Source organism: Callorhinus ursinus, unplaced genomic scaffold (assembly GCF_003265705.2).
Source record: "Callorhinus ursinus isolate GAN/ISIS: 27379988/994484 unplaced genomic scaffold, GSC_fseal_2.0 scaffold2, whole genome shotgun sequence".
Classification (NCBI taxonomy): Eukaryota; Metazoa; Chordata; class Mammalia; order Carnivora; family Otariidae; genus Callorhinus; species Callorhinus ursinus.
Genome location: NW_027397064.1, coordinates 69,792,595 through 69,820,466, shown reverse-complemented (window position 1 = coordinate 69,820,466; position 27,872 = coordinate 69,792,595). Strand labels below are relative to the sequence as shown.

The following is a 27,872-nucleotide window of genomic DNA, read 5'->3' as shown; positions in this document are numbered from 1 at the left end:
GTTCTAGAGGGAAGGGGGTGGAGGGATCTGTTAGCCTGGTGATGGGTATTAAAGAGGGCACGTTCTGCGTGGAGCACTGGGTGTTATCCGCAAACAGTACATCATGGGACACTACATCAAAAACTAATGATGTATGTATGGTGATTAACATAATAAAATAAAAAAAAATTTAAAAATTTAAAAAATCAGGTGGCTTTTTTTTTTTTTTTCCAAACAGAAACTGACAAGTTGATTCTAAAATTCATATGGAAATGCAAGGGACCCAGAGTAGCAAAACCCATCTTGGAGAGAAAAAGAAAAAAAGGACACATATGTTTTTATTGAAAACCTACTACAAAGCTATAGTAATTAAGACAGTGTGGGGGCACCTAGGTGGCTCAGTCAGTTAAGTGTCCAACACTTGGTTTCAGCTCGGGTCATGAGACTGAGCCCCGTGTCAGGCACTGCGCTCAGCACAGAGTCAGCTTGAGATTCTTTCCCTCTCCCTCTGCTCCTCCCACCACTCTCTCTCAAATAAATAAAACCTTAAAAAAAAAAGGTGTGGAACCAGCATAAGAACAAATAGATCAATGAAATAGAACTGAGAGTCCAGAAATAAATCCTCACATTTGTAGTCAGTTGATTTTCAACAAGGGTGCCAAGACAATTGCAAAGGACAAGAATAGTCTTTTCAACAAATAGTGCTGGTGCAGCTCCTGGATATCTACATCTGAAAGAATGAAGTTGGACCCTTACCCTCACACCATATACAAAAATTAAGTCAAACTTGATCACACACCTAAATGTAAGAACTAGACATATAAAATTCATAGAAGAGAAACAGGTATAAATCTTCAAGACTTGGAATTAGGCAATAGTTTCTTAGATATGACACCTATAGCACATGCAACAGGAAAAAAAAGATATATTGGACTTCATAAAAATTTAAAAATTTTTGTGCTTCAAAGGATACTACCAAGAAAGTGTAAGGCTAACCCAGAGAAAGAGAGGAAATATTTATAAATCATATATCCGGTAAGTCTTATATCTAAATTCATATAAGCAATAAAAAGACAACCTAAGTTTTTAAAATGGCCAAAGGATCTTACTAGACATTTCTACAAAGAAGATTTACAAATGGCTAACAAGCACATGGAAAGATGTTCAACATCACCAGTGACCAGGATATGTATGTTGAAACCATAATGAGAAACCACTAGGATGTCTATAATTTAAAAAACAAGTGTTGATGAGGATGTAGAGAAACTGAAATCTTCATATACAGCTGATGAGAATGTAAAATAGCACAGCTGCTTTGGAAATAGTCCAGCAGTTCCTCAAATGTCAGCACAGAGTTACTATATGACCCACCAATTCCATTCCTGATTACACACCCAAGAAAACTGGAAATATTATCACACAAAAACTTGTACACAAATGTTCAGAGAAGCATTCATAATAGCTAAAATGGAAACAGTCTCAATTCAATCAACTGATAGATGGATAAGCAAAAAGTGATAAATTCATACAGTGAAAAAAATACTGTCATCAAAAGAAATGAAGTACCACTATATGCTATAGCATGAACCTTGAAAACATTTAAGCAAGAGGCCAGACAAGGCCACACATTATAGGATTCCACTTGTATGAAATGTCAAGAAGAGGCAAATCCTTAGAGACAGAACACAGATTCGTGGTTGCCAGGAGCTAGAGAGAAAGAGAAAGAGGAGTGACTGCTTATGGGCATGGGGTTTCTTTCTGAATGTATTAAAATGTTGTGGAATTAGACAGTGGTGATGGCTGTACAACTGTGGATATACTAAAAGTCACTACGTTGTACACTCATAAAAGGGTGTGTTTTACCATGTGAATTATATCTCAATTTTTAAAATATATACATTTTTAAAATTAGTTACATGGTGGCTTTAAAGAAATACTACATAACATTTCTTTTCCATAATCTAATAAAAATATATACACCAGAATAATTACTATGCCAGAATATTAAGAGGAAACTATTAATACAACTAAAACCAATCTCAGAGTAAATTATTAAAGTCACTTTTAAGACCGCCTATCTTCCACTAATCTTACCAATTTTCAAATCATCAGCCAGACTTTCTTTGGTGAGATTCAACAGTTCTCTTCCATCAATGTTATTCATTTTGAAAATACCAACAAGGTCACTTAAACCTTGTGCACAAAGCCACATTGAGACATCATCCTCTGACCAGTCTTCAGTAAACTGCTTCGCTTGATCTTCTGTGCTCCTTGCTTTTAAAAACAAACCGACAAACAAAAAGGCAGGTAAAATAACAATGAAGAAAAGTACTTCCTTTATAAATACTCTCACTGAGAATTAAAAAGTAAATGAAATTTCCTTAAATCTGTGTTTTGCTCTTTAACATTCTTTTAAGAAATTTCAAAAAATCAAATAATTCTATGCATAATTACAGTATTACTTAATACTATATTAAATACTACTCTTTTGGAACTTTTTCTTTTCACTCTAGAAAAACAATTTTTTTTTATTATATAAAACTCATAATCTGGGTGCCTGAATGGCTCAATTAAGCATCAGCTCAGGTCTTGACCTCAGGGTCATAAGTTGAAGCCCTGTATCAGGTTCCATGCTGGATGCAGAGCCTACTTTAAACAAAACAAAACAAAAACCAAAAACCTCATATCAGCCAAAGTATTCTATGTGCTCTATCATCTGCATATCAGCACCACTATTTCGTTAATTCTGACAGTGATAAAAATTAAACTCCTAAATTATGTGTCAACATTGTTTGATGAGGCCAAAAATAAAATGAACAAATAAAACTGTGATTTCTATTTTGTTCCCAGGCTGTATTTATCTGAAAAAAATAGTATGCAGTACAAATAAATAGCTTACAAAACTATGGGAGGTATAATATCCATGAAAGTGCACCTTTTCTATCAAAACAAGGACTTGTCCCAGAACCTGTACCTTAACCTGCATAACTATCTTAGCATTTCTGAAAATGTATATTCTTAGAAAAGCATTTACCAACAGTTTTAACATAGACCAACTACTTTAAAACACTGGGTTCTCTAAAATTATTTTTAAATTATATTAAATTTAGATGTATACTTTATACTGAGAAAAAGCAAGGTGAATAATTTGCCAAAAAAGTATGGAATTTAAAATTTTAATGGTGAACGGGTTGAACTGGGTTAGATGCCCTTACTAACCTTGGCAAGGTGTTTCCAGATCAAATTGCCAGATGTTCACTGTTTTGTCCATTGAACCAGTAGCAAATAAAAGGGTATTGGGTGCAAAGGCACAACTTGTGACATACCTAGTTAACAAAAACAACTATTATGTATCCTCAGACTAATTTTTAAATTATATTAATGTAAAATGAGGTTAAGTTCAGACCTGGTGTGCTGAGTCAACGTGTGAAGTATATTCTCAGTATTCTGAAAAACAGTAAAAACAGCTTTATATTTACAAAGGCAGGAGTAAAGTTACTGATAAGGGCTTATCTGACATAAATGTTTATATGCTGTGTTTTAATATTATTAGTCACTAATGTAAGTTGACACTTCACCCAATAAAAAGAGAATAGCATCTATAACTAATAATATTATCAAGTACTTATTTCACTCTTTCTTAATAATTAGTGCTGTTGTCTGCTGACTATCTTCCTAGAAATTTTTAGTATAAAACACTCTTGGCTTTTGCTGACTTATTTGCATTTACTCATAGTAACCTAAACATCTGTTACATGAAATCTGTAATTTTGCTATGACATCTGACTTGTATCCATTGCAGGACCAGTGAGTAGAAATCAGTCACTTAGATCCTGAATACACTTAGTTGGCCACCTAGCATCTAGACATATTTATTTTATTAATTTTTAAAAATGAAGTATAATTAACATACAGTATTATATTAGTTTCAGGTTGTATTTAACTGAGACTCATAATTATTTAATGGAGAAAATTTAATGTTATAGCTATTCTTGTAAATGTAAAATCTCATGAATATTTCTTGAGAAACATTCAGGATCTACTTCACCCATTGAGTATTTTTGCCCATCTCCTGCCAGAGCACTCAGTGATTTGAACTTTCATGTGGAGGACTAGCTTAGAATCCTTGCTTGACCCACTACACTTTTGATGATTTACATCTCTATTTCATTTGCTGGCAAAGCTGCAGCCTGAACTCATCATTATAAGGCTCCATTCAACATTCTCCATTCTCTCTTAAAGAATATTTTCATCAACCACATCTTTATGTAAAACATTCATTTTTCTTCGTACTTGTGCAACTCTGGTCTTTATTCATATGGGTCTATCAAAAACTTGCATTTTCCCAAGTTCATTAAATCTGACTCTTCCTTATACTCTAAACCTAGCCAGAACTCCACCGGTAGTAAGCCACTTTCAGCTACACTCTTCCAAAACCCTGGGGTAAACATTCATCCCTTGCTGTTATGGAAACCTGGTATAAAAATCTAATAATCAATTTGAAGTGTTTTTTTTTTTATATAGGTGCTCCTTAAATCTGTATTTTCTTTGATCAGATTAAACATCTGTCCATCTTAAAATCATTATTGAAATATTTAAGGACTTGTCCCAGAACCTGTACCTTAACCTGCATAACTATCTTAGCATTTCTGAAAATGTATATTCTTAGGCACTTGAAAAACGTATACATTTTGTTCATCTTGCCTAACTAAATTTTTAGTTCAGTAGCCTAATAAACATAATTTACACAGATCGCACACAAAAGATTTGAAATACTTACAGTATCATATACTATGACAGACTTATCCACTGATCTTTAAAAGAAAAAGGAAATTATGGGTGAGAAGTTCTATAAAAACAAAGTACAGCATTTATTAATTAGGATTTTTAAATAATTTAAATTTTTTAGAAAAGGCTGAGATATTGATATGCAAATATTTATTTTTAAGAGATTTTATTTGACAGAGAGAGAGTGCACATGCACAAGTGGGGGGAGGGGCAGAGGGTGAAGCAGACTCCCCACTGAGTAGGGAGCCTGATGCGATGAGGGGCTGGATCCCAGGACCCTAAGATCATGACCTGAGCTGAAGGCTGACGCTTAACTGACTGAATGACCCAGGCACCCGTGATATGCAAACATTTAGAATGCAGCCTCTTTTTGTTTCTATGTATGAACTTTTATTCAAAAAACTACATGCTGTATATGAAATTTATCAGAAAATTATAAACTTTAGTAAACAATGGCATATGCTATTTATACCAACTAGCCATAAAGAGAATAAGCATTTATGATGTATAAATAAGACACAAGCCCGTATCGAGTTAATAACTCAAAGGAAAAAGACACTAAAAGGGAAAGCTATTACAGTTGACCCTTGAACAAGGCATGGATTAGGGGCACTGACCCCCTTCCCCATGCAGTTGAAAATTCATGTATAACTTTTGACTCCCCAAAAACTTGACTACTACTAAGCCTCCTGTTGACTGGAAGCCTTACCAATAACGAGTGGTTGATTAACACATATTTTATATGTTATATGCATTCTATACTGCCTAAAGTTCAAGAAAATCCTAAAATCTTAAGAGAAAATACTGTATTATATAAAAAAAAAAATACCTGCATATAAGGAAGCCCACGCAGTTCAAACCTATGTTGTTCCAGGGTCAACAGTACTTGTTCCTTGGTTTTTGTTTCAGACAGCATTGTTCTTTATCAATGATATGGCCATGCCTTAATTACTAATCTCTCTCTCTCTACATACACACACACAAACATGCACGCACATGCGCACACCTTGTGACTCATTTTTTGAAAATTATAATTCTAAACCTGATATGAACTCTACATGGTTTCTTTTAATGGTATGAAAATAAAAAAAAAAGCCATCTGGGATTATTCTAGTGGTGAAAAAGATCATCAAAGAAAAATGCAATCCTATAACAAAATATATAATTAACAACAGATAAATGTTTCTCCATATTTTTCCTCTTTAAAAATAGTCTTTATGCCACCATGATATATGTTGCAAGGTGAGAAAACACAATACAAGTGTTACTACTGTCTGTACAACTTTAATAATATTTGTATTTATTAAAAGGTGGCAATAAAAGTCCAACCATAGGAGTCCCTAGCCCCTGGAGGGCTTAAAATTCCTTGTTTAGTAGGTTATCCAGTGTAGGTGATGGATTTTTGACTGCAGAATCTTTGTTATAAGTAGAAAAAAGGAATTACACTTTAAATGTTCAAATGTAAAATAAAATACAAGAAAATGGGAAGCATATGAATGCATTCTGGATGTCAAACAGTTATAGCATTAAATGTTAAAATTCCAGCCAAAAAACTGAGAAATAATATTAGCAGCTAACATTATCTGCCTATGTACATAATATGCTAAAACAAATTTGTGGATACTCTTATTTAGTCCTAAATTCCTCAAGGTACAAGGTATGATTACTAAAATATATAAAATTCTTAGGGAAAACTACTACTTCTGAGCATCCTAAAAAAGAAAAAAGCAAATTCCATCTTTTGAGACCACAACTGGTGCAATTAAAACTAACTGGGGTGCCTGGGTGTCTCAGTTGGTTGAGCATCCGACTCTTGGTTTTGGCTCAGGTCATAATCTCATGCGTAGTGGGATCAAGGCCCACAATGGACTCTGTGCTCAGTGTGGAGTAAAGCATTAGTAATCTTTATGAGCACTGTATACTGAGAAGACAGAAATTAGGGCAACAAGCAACAGTCCACTATGGGAATAGGAAGCAGTAAGGCCAAAAACAGACTAGAACAAAAAAACAAAGCACCCAAGAAATTTAGACAATCTTGTAGGCAATAGATAGCCAGCCATGATGGCAATGGAATAGGTTCACTTGTTATTGAGATATAAAAATGAATCTGAGAAACAAAAGGCCAAACATGAAGAACTCTTAAGAGTCTAATGAATCCAACCAAGAAGAATGGAAATTATAAAGAGACCTGCAAACTTTGAGAGATAAAAAAGATTGTCAACTTCTATAGTCTCTGATTTGGTCATAGGATTCAAAGAAAGATACAATAGGATTTGATAACTGATTAGATTTGGGGGAAGGAAATTAGGATTAGGGAAAAATAATAGTTTTTAATATCTGAGATTTGAGTTTGAAAGACTAGAAGAATAGAGCCATTGTAAAAAGACACAAAAAAAAATACTTTGAAACCACCCAAACAATATAAAACTTCAAAATATTCCCTAAATTGAACCTGAACCAACACCACACAAGAAGTCTCACTGTTTGGTGTTCCTGGTTATACATTTCCTGCCTGCTTTATGTAAATCTTACCCCAACTTTTCAGTATGAACATTCCACCACAATCTGCCCTGTCACTCTAACCCTACATTTCATTATAAAGGAGGCATTAGTATTCAAGCCTTGTGATACTCCCTTTCTTCAGTTTTGTGGCACTCTAAAACCTCAACTCTGCTCATTCAAGACTACAAGACAAATATGTCAATGATATCTAAATGGATACTGGGTGAGAGCAACAACACATACAGTTATGTGGTTGATATGGAAGAGCATATAATCATTACAGTGACACTGTACAGCCACTCCAATATCAGAAATACCTAAAGCATTTTAATCTAAACTAGCTTTATACAATGGCCAAAAAGCTAATCAAATGAAATTACCAAAATTTCTTTAGGGCAAGTGTGTTCCTAAGGTTTAAAGATTTATTTTGCACTCAAGCGTTTTTATTTTAAATGTATTGATCTATGTTTCTTCTCATTCAGAAAGTATTTGCAGACTCTTACAAAGATGTAGCAAAAACAAGGTAAAAATTATGTGAGGAGACTGGAGAGGAAGACAATACAAAGATGAGGTGGGCAAGAGAAATGAAAATTAAGATTTAGTGTCCAAAGGGCTCCTGGATGGCTCAGTCGGTTGCATGTCACACTCTTGATTTTGGCTCAGGTTAAGGTCTCACTGTGGGATCGAGCCCCATGTTGGGCTCCACACTCAGTGCAGAGTCTGCTTGTACCTTTCCCTCTCTTCCTCCTCCGCCCCCTGCTCGCACTCGCTCTCTCAAATAAAATCTTTAAAAAAAAATTTAGTGTCCAAAATATACATCACAAAATCAAGTCCACCCTGCTACAGGAGGGCTGCGACTTTGGTTATGAGCTTCTTCAACAGCAATTCAAGAAAGAAAACATGATATGTTAACACAATTTAAGATAGAAATACAAACCCAAAGTTTGGAAAAGAGACATCAAGTCCTCAGACTGAGACCTGAAAGAACTATTTCCTCCAAAGACTTTATAGAGAGGATGCTATGACACAGTCCTCAACAACTCTTTCTGAATGAACATGCTAAATTTCAAACAGCTGGGGGCGCCTGGGTGGCTCAGTCGTTAAGCGTCTGCCTTCGGCTCAGGTCATGATCCCAGGGTCCTGGAATCGAGCCCCGCATTGGGCTCCCTGCTCCGCAGAAAGCCTGCTTCTCCCTCTCCCCCACTCCCCTTGCTTGTGTTCCCTTTCTCGCTGTCTCTCTGTCAAATAAATAAAAATCTTTTAATAAATAAATAAATAAATAAATAAATTTCAAACAGCTGTTTTATAATGCCCCCTTAGGATAGGTCAATGGCTGAAACCCAGAAAAAGCAGAAATAAAAAAATGTCCAATGTTCTGGATTACATAAAAAAATAATATATATATTTTATAATCATGTATTGAACAATTATTATGCCCCCAAAATAATAAATGCTTTGCCAGCATTTTCTTATTTAAGCTTCCTAACAATCTTATGAAGAACATGTTATTATTTTCCCCATTCTATAATTCAGAGAAGTGAAGCTGAGATAAGATATGGAATTAGTGAACTTGCTCAAGGTCACACAGCTAGGAAGTGGCAGGGCTGGGACGAAAACTCAGTTGGATGTGATCCTAAAACCCAAGTTTTTGGATTTTACACTTCCTAGAACATCATCCCCCATGAATATATTAAAATTAAAATGGATTCATAATGGGGACATAGCCTGACAGTTTTAGCCTAAAAACGTATAAAGCAGATGGCACAGCTATTCAAATTTCACTAAAGCTTTCACAAGACATCTACTTTCAAGCAATGCAATATCTAATAACCCTTTGTAATAAATAGCATCACATACTTTTAGGCTACTAAATGAACTGACCTGTTCTATAGGATTATGAACAATGTTGTAAAGAAAGAGGGGGGGAAAGATGATTTGAGTTTTGGAAAAGTGATCTTAAGCCTTCTCCTGCTAGTCATTACTGAGCAAGAGAAGGTTGTTTGTAAAACCACTCCAAATTCGAGACAATAAAACTCTATCCTTCACATTTATAAAACAGATAAAATATAAACAAACTTCTTATTGAGATGAGAGGACACTTCCCACCCTTTCTGGAATAAGGCTCCTGGCCTTTCTTCTCCCTCTCCTGCTTAGCAGAAAAAGAATGACAAATGACTAGAGTGTTTGGGGGAAGACGTTAGGTCATGTGGCCCAGCCCCTTCTGGATTTTCCTGTATCTGATCTACCCCTGCAGGGGAAGTCTGCAGTGGTCCATGCTGCCCAAGAACAGATAAGCAAGTCAGCTGCAGATCTACAGTCATGTTACCCAGTCTGTCTTACGTTTCTCTCTCATTGGTTTTTGACTCAAGAAGAGGAAAAGAAGATGCTATTTATTGAACTCTTAAAAATGAGGAATTCTTAATCTCAGGAAACAAACTGAGGGTTGCTGGAGTGGTGGGGGTGGTGGGAGGGATGGGGTGGCTGGTGATGGGTATTAAAGAGGGCACATATTGAATGGAGCACTGGGTGTTATATGCAAACAATGAATCATGGAACACTACATCAAAAACTAATGATGTAATGTATGGTGATTAACATGAAAAAAAAAACTCTAACAATGATGGGCATTTTAAAACTGGTTTCCAAGGATTCCAAAGAATCCTAACTACTAGAATTGAGAATAGAAAGAGGCAGTCCTATTTGAATTATGTCCTATTTTGAATTATGAAGACTGATCTTGCCTGCCTGAATAGAAGCTAATATATATATATAGATATATAATGTCCGTTTTATCTGGTTGATCAAGATCAGCAGAGTGGTACAAAAGACCAATTCTGCCAAGGGGCTAGAGGAAAGATACAGAGAAAGATGGAGGGAAGAAGTTCCTACACATTTTGCTCCATCATGTGTGATGCCATCATAGCTCTGAGAGCTAATAGAATATGTGAAGCAGATACGAGAACCCATGTATTTTTTGCTAGCCCAGATACTGAAGAAATTTAAAAAAATAAAACAATCCACTCTTCTACTTTTTTATTTTCCCTAAGAAAAAAATGTTATGTTAACATGCACTGAGTTTATTTTTTTAATGAATTAAAAATATTTTAGAATTTTCTCAATTTTCAGTAAATAGCAATATATATATATAACTCATGTAAGCCAAAGCTCCTTGAGGTCCTCAATAACTTTTAAGAACGTCAAAGAATCCTAAGACCAAAACATATGAGAACCATTGACCTAAATCACGGTTCAATTTCTGTACTTCACCTTTAGCACTCATCTCCTATAGCTAGGCAATGCATATTAGAATTGCTTTAAAAAGTTTCAATCATTTTCCTAAATCTATACAAAGTTGTAACAACATCCTAGGTCTCTATCATCTCTACAATCTATTTTTCCAGCCTCAATTCCCCTTATTCCTCCTTATAGTTATCATACATTTTAATCCACTCAAGAATTTCCTGCCTCTTGGAATCCCCCATTTCCCAATCCTCCCATATCTGCCTAAATTCCATGATGCCGTTTACACGGTCACCCCATATCTATGCCCTATACAACTTCCTTAGCACAACCTGACCTATAATCCCATTCCGCTGTCAATTCATTTTTCCTATGTAGCCATTTGTATTCAAATATCTTTTAACCTACTCACTTTTTCCCACTGTCTCCCTCTTTAGCATATGTATCCATTCCATTTTACCACTTTCAGTCGCAAAGGGAATCTATCATTGACCAATTAACTTGTTCTTTATCTACTCATGAAGTAGGGTTTAAACCTATCTCCCAATTTCCCTAAAAAGCTAAATGTTTATATTTCACCATCTTACATTTCCAACCCATTCCCTTGCCTATTTACCCAAATGAATTAAGACTATTCAGAAAAAACATATGAATGTGACCTAGAGCAATACCATATACCAAACAGTATGTAATGATGTAAAATTCCACTTATCCACAATGACTGGAAAGGTACATTTTAGTTAACATAAAATATTAAGATTGACATATATACAAGCTAATAAGGAATTATAATGCTATGAAATAGCATTTTTTAATAACAGTTTTATAACACAAAAACTATACTGAGTTTCACTTAACACTTCTTTCATGATTCAGAAGGCAAAGGCATGTCAGATCTTGCAATGAACATCAGGATAGAGAATTAAAACATCTTCAAGGGCACACTGTCTTATACTTCCTTTTATACGCCATAATGCAACTGGCAAAGACTTGGGCCCATAAGAGAGTCATAAATACTTGCTGACTTTCAGATCATCATTTTGTCAAGTAACCTCTTAAGAGTGAAATGCACAATATTATCTCCCAAAACAACAGAAGGAAATCCAATTTTGTTTAAACTTTCACTGACTTCAATACTAGGTCAAAAGAGAATTACTATATATGCTTTTTGAGGATGAACCATTTTCATCTTTTGAGATAAAATAATGACAACATAACTAATTTTTTGGCTTATTATTTGGCAAGGATTGGAACATATGGGGAAAGAACAATCAGGCTTAGTCCAGAATATTTTAACTGATTGTTAGGAGTCTAAATATCTTGGCTGGAGCAAAAGCTGCTGTGAAGAGCCATGAATGTGGATTTCAATGCTATGACCTGTGATATCAGATAGACAAGGGTGAGAAAATCCAATGGCACCAAGGAGAAAATATACCAAAGTATACAAATAGAATATAAAGTAACTAAATCATACTACTATGTACCAAACCAATTGCTTTACAGAACAAAGTTTTGAAAAATAAAAGCCAACGTTAAAATTTTCAACAGAGAACTAGAAGTCATAAAAAGTGACATAGTGGACCTGAAAAAATACCCAAATACAAGTTCCAGGACTGAAAAATAAAATAACACAAATTAAGGATTCACCAATGGCCCAGTTTAATATAACATATCAGATAAAGCTAAGGAGAGCATCAGCAAAGGGGAAACTACTCAGAATAAAACACAAGAAACAGGAGAATGAAAAATACAGAAGAGAAGAGAAAAGATATAAAGTTTACAGTAAGAAAGTATAGTTTGCATTTAATTGGGAGTCCCAGATTTAGAAGTGAGAAAGGATAGCGGCAATATTTGAAGAGATAAGATTTTCCCCTTAACTGATGAATTATCATTTTATGTATTTAACAAACTCAGTGAATTCCAAAGCAAACTAAGTAAAAAGAAATCCGAATCTTGATACAAAGTATAAAAAAAAAAAAACCCACAAACAGAAAGTTCTGTGAGTACCCAGTGAAAAAAATACAAGTTACATCCAAAGAAGCAACAGTTAGAATCAGGTTTCTCTATAGCAATGCACAAAAATAGTAAGTCCTGACTAAACTGTGTTTACTACAACAAAGCAAGGTTGGTTTAACATTTGAGAAATCAATATAACTTACCACCCTAACAGAATAAAAGAGAAAAATCATATGATTATTTCAAGAGAATCATAACACTTTTTCATGATAAAAACAAAACAAAACCTCTTACAAAACTAGAAGGAACAGAAGAGCTAATAAAGTTTATCTCCCAAAACCTACAGTAATCACACTTAATAATGAAAGGTCTCCTTTACAAAGAGGAATCAGAGGTTGGCTGTTACATTGTTTCCATTATCCTGGTACTGTTAGCTAGTTCAATAAGGCATAGATGATGTCAAAGGTATACTGATTAGAATGGAAGAAACAAAAACCATCAACATGTGATATGATTTTGTACATAAATGCAAAAATTAAGATCCTTACAAGATCTTAATTCTGTCTTTCCATATATACATCCCTATATTAGCCATGTCTTTTATAATAGCAACAAAAAAATTAAGTGCCTAGAAATAAGTCTAGAAATTTCTAAGTGCTCAGAAATAAAAGATAAGGAGGACTTCTAAATAGAAGACAATTATTGAGAGAAGTCAAAACAAAAATAAATGGAGAAATATGCCACACTCATGGATTAAAAGACTCAATATCACAAAGATGTCAATTATCCCCAAATTTATCAGACTCAATATAACCCCAATCAAAATCCAACAGGTCTGTGTGTGTACAAAGGACAGCTGGAGGCAATCTCACAAGCTAACTCCAAAATTTATATGGAATGCCAAAATCCAGGAATAGCTAAAATATAAAGCCTTGGAAAGACAGAATGGTTTTAGAGCAAGGATAAATAGAACAATAGAATGAAACAGCAGGCTAAGAAACAGATCCACACATATATGGTCAGTGATTTCTGACAAGGTAGCAGAACAACATGAGAAAAGATGATCTTTTCGATGGATATTACTGGGACAACTGGATATCCACATGGAAAGAAATAAAACTGGACTCCTACTGTACTATACATGATACACACAAATCAAATCTGATAGGGGTAAAACAATGAAGGTTTTAGAAGATAATATAGGAAAATATCCTAACTCAGAACATAAACTTACTACACTAAAATTTAAGCTATGAAAAGAAAAATCCACAGAAGGGAAAAGATATTTGCAACATGTTTAACAAATAAGTGGCTCATATATGGAAATATAGAGACAATATATGTAATTTCAACAACTGATCAAAGAAAAAGATAATCCAGAACAAAAATGAGCAAGAGACATGAACAGGGACTTTATAAAAGAGGAAACACATGTGGCCAATAAACTTCTCAAAAGATTCTAACCTCATTGTTTTAAGGAAATGCAAATTAAAAACGCAGTAAGATAACACTTCATATCCATAAGAATGGCTAAAATTAAAAAGACCAAAAATACTAAGTATAAGGAAAAGCTAGGATGTGAAACAACACAGCTATAGAGGAGTTCGACTACTTGGAAAACAATTTGATGTTACCTGCCAAAGTTGAAAATACAATTATTCTATGGCTCATAAATTCTATTCCTGTGTATTTCTCCTACAAAAATGAACATGTACACTAGAAGACACAGATAAATTCAATTATTATAATGCTCCCAAACTGAAAATAATCCACATATTCGACATTAAAATGGGTAAGTTATAGTATACACATTCAATGGAATATTACATAGCAATGAAAACTCACAAGTCACAGTTGTATGCATTAATGTGAATGGATGTCCCAAACATCATGTTGATTAAGGGAAGCCAGACACAAAATAATACACATTATATGATTTAAGTCAGTTTAAAAGAAAAAAGTGATACTGTAGATGACCTGAGGTGCTGTCATGCTAAAGGGGCACCTGAAAGGGGAGGACCTTGGAGCAGAACCAGTGATATTCCGTTTCTTGGACTGAGTAGTGCTTACACAGGTTTATATCCATTTATCAAGCTGTTCTCTTATGTTTTATGTACTTTTCTGTATATCTGTTCTATTTCATATCAAAATGGTTTAAGGAAATTAAACTAAATAGCTTACCCTGAGACCAGCATCTGCCCATTATGAGAAAAAGCACAAGCCAGAACAGGAGCACAGTGCCCATTCAGTGTACTTTTATATTTTAATTCAAAACCTGCAAATAACAAGGCAAGAAAAATTAGCAAGCTGACTGTACTTAGAATTTATATTTTTAAGTCAAAACTATTTCACTCATTTATTTTAATAAAATATCTTTAAGTGCCTAAAGAATACAAAAATGAAAAAATCTTCACGCAACTCAGGTATCAGAATGCAGTGTGATTAAGTGGTTTCAAATGTTCAGTAATGGGTAAAGAAAATGGTGCACTCAGCAAAGGTGGGGGGATTATAATGATCAAGTACTTTTAAAATTTAAAATTTTAAACTCTATAAAAGACATAAAAATATAACATTTTAAACTAATCTAAAATTTTAAACTATTAAGACAATCTTGGCATCTAATTTTTAAAAATATAGAATCCATATTGGGTGCCTCGCTGGCTCCGTCAGTGGAGCATGTGACTCTTGATCTCAGGGGCAAAGTTTGAACCCCACTCTGGGTGTGGAGCCCACTTATAAATAAAATTAAATATGTAATGTGTATATATACACATTGGTGCACCAAAAAGATCACTTTTTAAAACCTGGTATCAAGAAAATATTTTCTCAGGGGTGTTTGGGTGGCTCAGTCATTAAGCATTTGCCTTTGGCTCAGGTCATGATCCCAGGGTCCTGGGCTCAAGCCCCGCATCGGGCTCCTGCTCCACGAGAAGCCTGCTTCTCCCTCTCCCGCTCCCCCTGCTTGTGTTCCCTCTCTCGCTATGTCTCTCTGTCAAATAAATAAATCTTAAAAAAAGAAAAAAAGAAAATATTTTCCATTCCATAAATTAAAAATAATAAATAATTTATACATCTTACAATTCCAATTATATATTCTAATACTCCAACAAAGTATGGTAACACTAATATCCTTTTTATGCTTTCTGTAATTACTGAAAAGAAGTATCACAGCTATCTTAAAGCTAAACCGGTGGAATTCAATATATTTTAGTGACAATCTATAAAAATGACTATTAAGAAGTTGACCTGAGGAGATAAGGAAGTGAAATCTATTAATTTTCTCAGAATAAAAACTTTTTTGAAGGGTTAATGGCTCTTAAGATAACAGCATTTAATTAAACAAAAAGATCATTAGAGCAGGTAAAAGTTTTAATAAATAGAAAATATATTATTATTACTAAATATACACTTTATTTCTATTCAAAATAGAAAAAAAAAACATGTATTTTTTATCTGGGAGAGGAGATGTGGTCACTGAATGCACCGTGGAACATATAGATCAGGAACTGGCACAATCAATCAAACACAGCAAAAATGTTAACAAGCTGTAAAACACATGAAGACCAGTAAAACTTGGAGTATCACCATAGGCTAAATTCTCAAGTATAAGATCCATAAGTCTATCTACTCCTCCCTAACAAATAAACAATTAAAAAAATTAGGAGCAAATGATGATAAACACTTTATAAAAAGGCTTTGATGGTGCAGGTTTATAAACTGTTGTTTTTCAAGAGTCACTGTAAAAACACATTTTCCAGGAATGCATGACACGTTTTACTTTTGAACAACTATTAAAGACATATTTAGAACATACAATATATGACTATATTCATGGATTATCATAAGAATTTTACTTTGGCAGGAGTAAAAGACAGGATAGACCAGAGTTCGCTGGTATGTCATTGAACACATTAAGAGTGACTAAATATAACCTAACAGGCAATAAATTAACTGAATTTCCACAAAGAGAAATATTTATTTCCTGATAATGGGCTCTTCTCTATACACTGGTACAACGACAAAGATTTTCTCTTTGCTCAAACTCTAGCCAGGCTCTTCTGAGCCCTCTTCTCACTAAGGCCCCGACCTTGGCCTATAAAGACTTACACTAACATAGGTTCTGACAGCTCAAGGCTGCATGCCTAGGATAACCCTAGTCCCCTTAAAGTACTTGCCTGAGAAAACTCAAGGCTGCCAATAGAATTTACTGTTCGTTCCAGCCAACACATGATGATAGATAGGACCCCTGTCTCCCACTCTGTGGGGGGTAGGAGCCTAATCTCCCTAGATGCCAATTAGCAAACCCAGATGAGTTTCACATGATCCCCATCCTTCCTGTCACTGACCTCTGTCCTTATTCCCTCATTCTCCCTTCAAAATGCCCAGTCACCTCTGTATAAACTGAAGCTGAGCAAAGTTCACATTGGACTCTACTCCTTATTGCAACAGTACACTACTGGGTAAAGTCTATCCTTGTATTTTAGTGCCCAGCTTTGTTCATCTTTGACAATAATTGTCAACAAAATGCAGTTTGTAATTTAACTGAAGCTTATCAGATAACAATAAAGTAAGAATATTTTTAGGCATTTGAAGATGGCCAATTGACCATATAATTTCAGAGTTCCCACTAAAATGAAAGCAAAAGAATTAATAAAGATATAAAAGCACATCAATGAAGAAAATGGAAAGAGAGGCATCAGCAATCCAGAAACTGAAGCCAGTTTTGGGAAGGCAGAAAGCAAATTAACTGACGAGGTAGTATAGAGGAGTAACAGCCCAGGGTGCAAAGGGAGGGGTGACAGCCAAGAAGAAAGTTAATCTGCCCTAGAATACCCTAAAAGACTTAGGACTATCACCAGCTAGGGAAAAGGAAAATCAGAGTAACACAGATATCAACCTGAAGACAAAAAAGTTAGCAAAAAAGTCTGTCGATGAAACACTCGGTGTCCACTCCAATCCCTCCCTCATCCCACCCACACATAGCATGTTGCACAAAAGCCAGATGCTTCTCTCCAGGAAAAACATTTCTAGGGAAAATAACGGCTTTCTGGGGAGCTCCTTGGCAGCTCCAGGGCAATTCCCTAAGCCCCTAAACCTCTCCAGTAAGGGCCAACAACCCACTTCCTCATCCTAAAGGGAAGCCAGCAACAACAAACCACTATATGAACAGAGCTTCTAAATATCTTATTATTGCCTAATTCTTAAATGTCAGTGGAATAAATACAAGGATCACCAGACATCTGAAGCAGGTAACCATATGAAAGAGAAAGATCAGAGTAAACAAAAAAAGACTCAAGAGCAAACAAAGATAATCAGGAAACAAGAGGGAAAACAAAACAAAAAGCCTCTAACTGATATCCTGAGTTTTGAGATGATCTTGCATTCATAAAACAAAAGGAGGACACTGAGAAAAAGAAACTGTGAAAAAGATGAACTTATAGAAATTGAAAATATGATGGAATAAAAAATACAAAAGGTTAAAAGATAAAGTTAAGGAATGTTTCCATTAAGTATGAAGAAAAAGAGATAAATGTGGTGGTGGGGGGGTGACATATGGAAAGAAATCAGGAGTTCCAACACTCAATTAATGAGTTATTAAAAAGAGAGGAAATGGGGAAGAAATTATTAAAGAAATAACTTAAAGGAATACTGTTTTCCAAAACCGAACAATGTAAGTTTCTTGAGTGAAGGATCACCTGAAGGAATAGTGCATTACATGGAGGAAAGACCTCCCTGCACTGTCAAAAAAAAGTCACTATAGTGAAAAAAATCTAAAATATGGTGGTAAAACAATATTTATACAAACGGAAAACCACCAAGAGTTGCAAACAGATAAAGTGCAAAATGGTTACCTCTGGTCAGCAGGAATGTGGTGGTGGTGGTGTTGAGGTCATGATCAGCTGTGAGCATCTAATTTTTAAATCATGTATATGTATGTAATTACTCTGCTTAAAATTTATTAAAACATACTTTTATAATCACTTAGATATCCAGAGTTCCTTAAGTAAAAAGATTAATTAAAACAGAAATTCTATCTGAATCGCAAATAATTTTAGAGAACTACTGGTTGAATATATACATACCTAAGATATGGGTAAAAGAAACCACCCAAATTTTGATCTGGCAATCCTGACCACATGATGCCAAACGAAAAAACTGAAGACCTTGCTCTCCATCTAAAAATGTAAATTTGTTAAAAATAAATACACAAGAATTGATAAAACATTTAAACCAAAACATTTTCAACTTCATATATTGAGATTTGTTAATTCTATCTATTCATTTAAACCATATTCAAAAGCAGTATTAACTAAACGTGAACCACAGAATGAAATGTTGACTAAAGAATTTATTTTAAATAAGGATTATGTTAAACAAGAATTTATTTTAAACAAAGGATTATAACCCTGGCCACTGAAGTTACTACAACAAAATGCCTTTTTATTTACCTTCCACTAAGAATATAAACTCAAGGCTCCATGGGCGGATATTGACTCACTAAGCCTGGGGCATCCTCCAACCCAATTTTAAAGTCTATAAGGCTAGCACTGATGGGAAAAATTGGGGAGAAAAGTTATGAGTGTTAAATGTTTAATTATTCCCAACTTTTTTTTTTTTAAAGGACATACCCACTTCTTAAAAGCTTAGTCTAATGGCCTACATCGACAGGAAGAGGGCATGGAAGGTCTGCATTGAGGACCCTCCCAGATCTCACCCTATATGTATCCTTTATAATAAAGTTGTAATTGTAAGTATAGCCAAAAAAAAAAAAAAAAGCTTAGTCTATAATTCACACGGAATAATAATGAGAGATTTTTTCCCCCTATTTGATTTAATCAAGACAAAGGCTGGAATTATATAAATCCAAAATAACATTGATTCAGTCTGTTTTATTTGGTAGAAATTGTACAAGTCAGGGAAAGTAATCAGCAAATTTGGTGTCACAAAAAATCCACTAGTTTTTAATGCTGAGAAAATTTCAGTGTATAATTATATATACACTAGATAAGTTCCTAAATATTTGTGGCTAATGTAAATATTGATATCCTCAAGCCAATTTTACATGAGTTCCACCTAACATCATAGATGTAGTTTCATCAAAGGAAGTTTTGGCACTGATACATACTAAGATACAATTATGTGCGTTAAAGCAGGGGAGGCTCATCTGAAGTGATGTTTTTACCTGAAATCTAAAGGATAACTAACAGTGAACCAGGTGAAGGGTCCACATGTAAAACCCTTGGAAAAATCTTAGAAACATTCAAGGAACAAAAGGAGGGCAGTGTTGCAAGAGAATGTCTGAGGCCAAGTGTGTGTTGAGAGGAGGCAAAGAGAATGCGTCTGGTACTTACAGGCTTTGTGTTTTGGATTTGCTATTTTATACCTTAATCTTATTTTAATCAGCCACTGGTGGGTTTGAAATAGGGGAGTGCCAAAACCATCCTGCCCACCTTCTGGACCTGAGCTGTCCAATGAGGTAGTCACTAGCCACCTGTGGCTACTGGACACTTGAAATGTGGCTAGAACAAATTTAAACGTGACATAATATACACACCAGATTTCAAAAACCTAGTACCAAAAAATAGTAAAATATTTTAAGTGTTACTATCAATTATTGAAATATTTTATATATGAGTAAAATAAATTAAAATTAGTTTTACCTACAACTAAAAAGTCTTAAATCTACAATGTAGCTCACATTATATTGTTAATAGGACAGCACTGGTGGTGTAACAGGACTTGAGGCAGCAAAAGCATAACTTCCACCCTTCACTGAGGATGAAATAGAAGAGAGCTTCCCAATTCACTGTTATCTATTTAAAACCAAGAGTCTGTCTATATTCAGGAGTTTGTATTTCTGATTGTGTTGTCAAACATCTTAGTTTATAAATTTAGCTTTTGGAAGATTAAATTAGTAAACTGAAATTTTAGCTTCTGTTTCCAATTTTTTTAATTTCACATTTCTCTTTGAAGATCAATATACTGTATTTTAAAATCCACAGCACAACCAATAGGGTTAGGTCCTCTAAGTTACCATATTCAAGGAATCCAGATCTACTATACAAAGTTGAGTCATCCCCAACACATATTAAAGAACATAATTTTCCCTTATGACATTTCTTCATGATTTCATTTTGGTCAAGATAAAGGACAAGATTCCTTAAAAGGAATGAATTTAAAGGGCTTCTCATTTATGAAAGATGAAATGAAAATGAATAAAAGAATTAAAAGTCATACACAAATTACAAATAGGAACTACTAGAGCTTAAGAGATTAAAATAACCAACCAGCAACTGGCTGTGAAGAAAAATCACAGCAGGTAATTCCAAGATCATGTGCTTTTTCACTATGTAGACACCTCATTTTATCATCCCACACTGTTAAATCTCCACATGAAGAGCCAGTGACAAAGAGGTTTCCATTTGGAGAAAATGCACAGGCCACCAAGGAGCCATCCTTAACACTACCACATCTGAAATAAAAGCAAAAAAAGGGGAGGGAAGGGGTTTCATTTCATTTCAGAGTATCTTTTACTTTATATTACAATTTCTAACAGGAGCTTGCTATAGGAAAAACAGGAAAAATGGCTATCAGAGAATTAGAACGGGCAATAGATGTCTATAGAAATATCATATGCTATAAACTGAGATATGCTTTTTCAAAAAAAGGGTTTAAACATTATCTTAAGTAATATATTCAAGCCTAAACTTTACAGATCCAAACCCAAGTCCATGTATCTTCATGTTTTTCCATATGGCAAGTCTGTATGAACACATTAAAATCTACAAAACTTAAAAAAAAACTCTGACAACCAAAATATCAACTATAGTCACACATTTTTTTAAAAAACTACTTTTATTGGAAAGCATGTTATTGGGGTCAAAAGTACTTTCAACTTTTGTATTAAAATCACCCAGAAGCATCATCTTCAAATATAAAATATAAATATAAACTCTTTATGAAAAGAAAATGCTGTGAACAAGTTAAAATTATCTTGGGAACATAAGGAAGCAATGTGCTGACAATATTAATTTTAATTTTCTCAATTAGGAAAAATAAACTTGTAAAAGCCTAACAATTAGTGCAGGGTCCCATGCAGGGCTTAAATCTACTGCAGCGTTATCTTTTTACAGCATACATTAGGGAAGTAATGTAGAGAGGCAGAATTCATCACCTGATAAGTGAAAAAGAAAATTTCTTAGTTGACAGCTATATTTCATTCACATAAAAAAAATCTTGAGATTCCATTCCTTCTGAGCTGTCTCTTTAAATGGTTCATTAATGCCACTTAAAACACATCACCTTCTTCAACCCACAGACCTAAATCTAATGAGCAACAGTTGTTTACCAGCTGGCATGTGCTCTGAATGATTCAGGGGCAGGAGAAAGTATATTGGGCTATTTTACTTGGTAACATTTAAAAGTTTATGGTATTTAATGTACTTAATGTCACTGAACTGTACACTTAAAAATGGTTAAAATGGTAAACTTTATGTGATATATATTTCACCATAACATACATAAAGGTACATAGCTTTCATGTTGGCAAGTTGCAACAGAACATTTTCAGTATAAATTAATTGATGTATTTTCGTCTAAAAGGAGTTTTTCAGGTGTTTTTTTTTTTTTTAAATGATAACACCACACTTATCACAAGGTTCTTTCTTCTGGGGTTGATCATTTGCCCAGCAAGAATCCTAGTCAGGAAACAGCTGTGCTTCTCAGGTGAGACTTACCTACCATTACTCTATTACTGCGAACGCTTGAGTCATGAGTGACAAAAATAAAGCCTAAAATTACTGAATCTTATTCAAAAGACTGTTTTCTTCATCTAGCTCTTAAAGTAGAAATCCATAAAAATCTAACAAGATTAACTCTTATTTTACAAGAGAAAGACTGGAAATTTAAAACTCTCAGGGCCAAGAAAATCTACAAAACCCATATTAAACATGTGTTTTTATGACCTTCAGAAGACAGGTCAAAATGTCTTTTCTTGTTATATCTGAAAATTATCTGCTCCTTAAAGTCATCAAAGTATTCTGCTTTCTATTTTTATTTATTTATTTTTTTGGCAGACTTGTTAATAGGATTAGAATCGGAAAGGGTTTAAGTACTCATACCTATATAACTTGTATGTCTGGGCATTCCATAAAACAACCGTTCCATCAGCTGCCCCTGATACCAAACAAGTGGAGTCTGGGGAAAACCGGCACACCCTCACGGGACTACCAGTGGGCTGTTCCATCACTGCCAAAGTCTCTCCATTGTGAGTGTTCCATAGGACAGTGGTACCATCTGTTGAACAGGAAGCCAAAACATGTCCTGAAGGGGAGAAGCAGCAGCAGTGGACAGCATAGGTGTGAAACTTCAATGGCGAGTGGGGCAGCTCAGTAAAGTCACTCAGGGAGTACAGGCGAATTGTTTTGTCCAAAGAGCAAGTAGCCAAGAGGGAAGAGGAGAACGCACAGCAGTTGACATCATCACCATGATCGGCTAACGTGTGAATTAGTTTCACCATGTTCTTTATTTGAAGTAAAATGTCCTGCAATTTTTAAATAAAGGTTACTTCATCCTTAGAATCAAATAAATGTAACTCAAATCCATATAAAAGAGTCAAAATCAATTTAAGGATTTGCTCAAAGCTCCTACATTCATATTTTTAAAAGGACAAATTATTATACCTGAGATAAGAATAATTTGGAGAGAAAACATCGATTAAGACTATAAAGTTTAGGGCGCCTGGGTGGCTTAGTTGGTTAAGCGACTGCCTTCGGCTCAGGTCATGATTCTGGAGTCCCGGGATCGAGTCCCACATCGGGCTCCCCGCTCAGCAGGGAGTCTGCTTCTCCCTCTGACCCTCTTCCCTCTCGTGCTCTCTCTTTCTCTCTCTCTCAAATGAATAAATAAAATCTTAAAAAAAAAAAGACTATAAAGTTTAATGAGGATCACAGTCACAACTGACACACCAATAAAGTTCCATTAACTCCTGAAAAAGAACCTTGTCAAATAACTTCAAACTGATTTGACACTGAATACCCAAAACACTGGGTATTTATTTCACCTCTAAAGCCTTTCTCTTAACTAATTACTTCTCAAAAATGCCTCATTCCAGATTTGCTAATCTCAAGTCAAAAAGATTTTCCGCTTTTTTAAGATTTTATTTATTTATTTATTCATGAGAGACGAGAGAGAGAGGCAGAGGGAGAAGCAGGCTCCCAAGGAGCAGGGAGCCCGATGCGGGACTTGATCCCAGGACCCTGGGATCATGACCCGAGCCGAAAGCAGATGCTTAACCATCTGAGCCACCCAGGCACCCAGATTCTCCACTCTTAACTGTCTTGGCTGCTCCTGCCACAGAACGGAGCCAAGGCTCTACAGCTCTGCCTTTGAGATGCATTAACTGTCCCGTTCACTCATAAAAACTAAGAAATGGTTTCATTCAAAATTTCAGTGGCAGTGCTGAAAGCTCCCATGTCATGGTCGGCCACCTTGTTTGATAAAGAACAGAATGATATAAAAGATCTGAGGTCAAGAACCAGTCTAATAAATCCAAGGAAACCAAAGAGAAAGAGTGGCAAAAAAATGAACATGGCCAGACTGCACTTAAGAACAAATTTACAAATTTCGATTAAAATCCAAACCTTTCAGCACAGCTTACAAAATGCTGTTATGTATGATCTGGCTCTTGCCTGCCTACTTCTCAGATCTGAAGTCCGGCCCCTTCCCCTTTCCCTCACTTCCTTCCAGCCTGCCTGGTCAAATGGATTGTCTTAGATCTTCACAAAGCTGTTTTCCCAGGCTGAAATTCTCTTCCCTTTGCTTTTGGGATACTATTTCTCATTCAGATCTCAACTCCAGTGTCTCCCCTCAGAGGAGGTTTCCTAGTCTAAAGCAGCCACCCTCCAGGCTAATATATCACCCTGTTTTTGTTTTTTTTTTTAAGATTTTATGTGACAGATAAAGACAGAGTGACAGAAGGACCACAAGCAGTGGGAGTGGGAGAGGGAGAAGCAGGCTTCCCGCGGAGCAGGGAGCCTGATGTGGGGCTCGATCCCAGGACCCTGGGATCATGACCTGAGCCGAAGGCAGATGTTTAACAACTGAGCCACCCAGGCGCCCCTATATCACCTTGTTTTAATCCTCAGTGTACCAATTACCACCATCTGATATATTTATTTGTCTCCCCACCACTAAAATGTAAATTCCAAAGGAGTGGAGATCCTGTCCATCTTGCTCATTTCTGTATCCATAGCACATAAAACAGTGTCAGACACCTAACATGCTCAAATATTTCTTTCCAAATCCACTTGAATTCTACCTCTAAATTTCATATATAAACAATATAAAATTATCAGAAAACTTAAAGCTACCAATACTTAAAAAAAATCCAGCAGTGGAAAAATAATGCAAAATGAAACAATAATCGGCCCTGAAGGAATAGGTATACTCTTAGATTGTAATTCATAATCCCTTGTTCCAATGTTATTTGCACAACTCTTTACAAATAGATGGAGCTTATCTTTTCCAATATTTATTGTATCCCAAAACTTCAGCCTCTTTTTTCCAAACATAAATTTCAATAACGTCTAAATAACACGCAAAAAACAACAAAAACAAGCCACGAAATGTCCTGGTGGATTGTCACCTACATTACCGCACGGAAAACAAGCAAGATCATGAGGTCTTTCTGAAGAACTCCCAAATCCCAACTGTGCAAGTGCGCTAGGTAATCTTGCAAACAAACTTTGGCTTCCACACCCTTGTGGCACCCAGCTCCCTTTGCAGTTCTAGGCCAAACAGTTGAAGAACAGAGACATAATCACTTGGAATGAACAGTCTGTTTTTGAAAAGCACTCTCAAGCCTACCACCACCTGCCTCGGGGTTGTGGGCATCCACTCAGCCGTCACTCCGAAGGCTCAATCCCTGGGCTGGTCAACTTGCCGGTGTCGACACACGCATCCCTATCTAATCCAAAGCAAACGGAAATGTGCCCCAAATCTCCCCAAATAAAGCCCCGCGACCTACTCCCCCCACACGCAGGGACCAAAGGTGTACCCCACTCTTAGAGCCGGCCGGGCCTCGGCGAACTGAGCCACCCAGGCTGGCGGGCAGACAGCTGACGGGGAGCCGGGCCTTCCCGGGCGGCGGCATCCGACCCGGCCCAGCTGCGGCATCCACGCAACGCCCGCAGGCCCCGCCCGGCCCCCGGCCCCCGGCCCTGGCCGCACCGCCGCGCCCCGCTCCCGTCCAGGTCCTGGCTGGCCCCCGCCGCGCGCTTGGAACCAGACGGCGAGAACCACACGGTTCAAACACCCCGAGTAGGGAGGCTCCCCGCGCTGATCCCAGCGGTGCTCTCCCACCTGCCGCCGCCGCTGCTCAACCTGCCCACGCACGCGGCCACGTCCACGTCGAAGACCCAAGGCGCGCGGGATCCGCCCTCAGGTGCCCCAGGGCGCGCGGGGGCCACGTGACGCGCAGGTGAGGCGGGCGGGGCAGGCAACCCCGGAAACCCTAAGAGAAAGGGAACAGGCCCCGCCCCCAAACACGCCCCGCGCCAGCGCGCATGCGTGGTCTCCCGCACCACGGCTGCGGTCGTCTCTTAATTTTGGCCCTAGATCAGCCTGACTTCAGTTTTGGGAAGAATCTTTATTTGCAGTGTTTTCCCAGTTGGGGAAGCTGAAGTCCCAGGGATTAACGAGTGCCTGAAATATGGTTTTAAAGGTGGCATTGTATCAACTGTCTGGTTATTGCCGCTCAGGGTTTTTGAATCTCCTTCCTCTCCGGTATTTCTCCCCTGTATTCTGTTCTCCTCTGACCTCCGTGATTGCTCTTTTCTGTTTAGGCTAGCTCTATCCTCAGCGGAAGGATTAAGACAAGACAGCTACTACATACAGTTAAAGTATTCCACACGGAAAATATCTATACAATAGAAAGCTATTTAATTTAAGAGAATAGATGTGAAAGTAAGCCACATCTCAATTATGTTATGCCTCAATCTTTAATCCTTAATCTGTTTAGGCTAGCTCTATCTTCACTACAACCTGCTGTTTCCCACATCTCTTCAGGGCAGTCCGCTCGCCCCTGAATCCCAGGGCCCTGTTCATTGGACAGAAACCAACTCACAGGTACAGAGAACAAGCAGGTGGTTGCCAGAGGTGGGGGATGGGCAAAATATTGGAAGGGGATTAAAAGCTACAACTTCCAGTTATGAAATAAGTAAGACACAGGGAGACAATGTACAGCGCTCAGCAACATATAGTTGTGCCTGTCTCTCCACATTCTTGACAGACTGAATATTTATTTAATCTTCACTAATTTGATGAGCAAGTTGGTTATAATATTCTTTAAACTATGTAAAAGAAACTCCTGCCTACACATGCCAGTCGTTCAGCACAGAGACCTCGAGGCCGATATGGTTAGTTTTAGGGAAAGCCAAGTTCAGAGAGGGAAGCCTTCTTGTAGCTGGTCTCTAGTCTAATGAATTTGCAATTTATGAGATGTTAACTAAAATATCTGGCCAATATACTAGAGAAACATTTTAAGAATTTGTAGAGATCTTTGATCACATAAGTGAAGTGGTTATCTTATTTTACAGAACAGATAGAGTGTCAAAATTGTTGAACTTTAACTTAGAATCTTAAAGATTTGTATTTTACGCACTTTGTTTTATGTAACTGTGGTCAATAATTAATCCTATTTTATCTTTAATTTCCAATTATTCTTTTTTTTTTAAAGATTTTGTCAGAGAGAGAGAGAGACCGAGAGCATAAGCAGGGGGAGCAGCAGGCAGAGGAAGCAGGCTCCCCGCCAAGCAAGGAGCCCGATGTGGGACTCATCCCAGGACCCTGGGATCATGACTGAGCTGAAGGCAGACGCTTAAGGGACTGAGCCACCCAGGAGTCCCATCAATTGTTCTTTGTAATAGTGCTACTTAAGGAATATAGAAAACCATTTTACTTTTTAAAAAGATTTTTATTCATTTGAAAGAGCAATAGAGTGTGAAAGCACACGAGCCAGGGAGAGGACCACCAGGAGAGGGAGAAGCAGACTCCCCTCAGAGCAGGAAGCCAGAAGTGGGGCTCAATCCCACGACCCCGGTATCATGACCTGAGCTGAAGGCAGATGCTTAACCAACTGAGCCACCCAGACACCCAAGATTCATGGTTTTTTTTAATTACATAAGAATGTATGACAGACACTGATGTCCCTTTGGACAGTTCTCCTCTGGACAGTTCTTCTGAAGTCCCCCAGCAGTCTTTCTCTCATGCGCCACTGCCCAGAACTGTATCACATGCCCATTTGTTAAGCAATGACTTTCAAGAGGAATGGAATTGCCATTAATTAAGATTCACCCTCCTGGAGCTAGAAAAGGGCCCAATTTCCCCTGAACCAACATATACAAGAG

At 36.5% G+C, this 27,872-nt stretch overlaps 1 protein-coding gene across 5 annotated transcripts in view; it reads right to left on the bottom strand.

Moving 5' to 3' along the window:
* WDSUB1 (WD repeat, sterile alpha motif and U-box domain containing 1) overlaps window positions 1-25,988 on the bottom strand; it is a 58,388-nt gene extending 32,400 nt beyond the window's left edge. Inside the window, exons 1-9 of one of the 5 annotated variants that reach the window (XM_025855622.2) lie at window positions 25,828-25,988; window positions 22,587-23,008; window positions 20,754-20,938; window positions 18,549-18,641; window positions 14,647-14,740; window positions 4,760-4,793; window positions 3,386-3,426; window positions 3,199-3,305; window positions 2,074-2,253 (exon numbers count right to left, since the gene is read on the bottom strand). In XM_025855622.2, coding sequence (XP_025711407.2) covers window positions 2,074-2,253; window positions 3,199-3,305; window positions 3,386-3,426; window positions 4,760-4,793; window positions 14,647-14,740; window positions 18,549-18,641; window positions 20,754-20,938; window positions 22,587-22,984 — 1,132 coding nt within the window. In that variant the 5' untranslated portion in view covers window positions 22,985-23,008; window positions 25,828-25,988. Of the gene's footprint in view, window positions 1-2,073; window positions 2,254-3,198; window positions 3,306-3,385; window positions 3,427-4,759; window positions 4,794-14,646; window positions 14,741-18,548; window positions 18,642-20,753; window positions 20,939-22,586; window positions 23,009-25,342; window positions 25,481-25,827 lie in introns of those variants that run through there. The other 4 variants (XM_025855640.2, XM_073883768.1, XM_025855651.2 and 1 more) reach the window with 4 other exon arrangements.
* Between the last annotated feature and the right edge of the window lie 1,884 nt (window positions 25,989-27,872).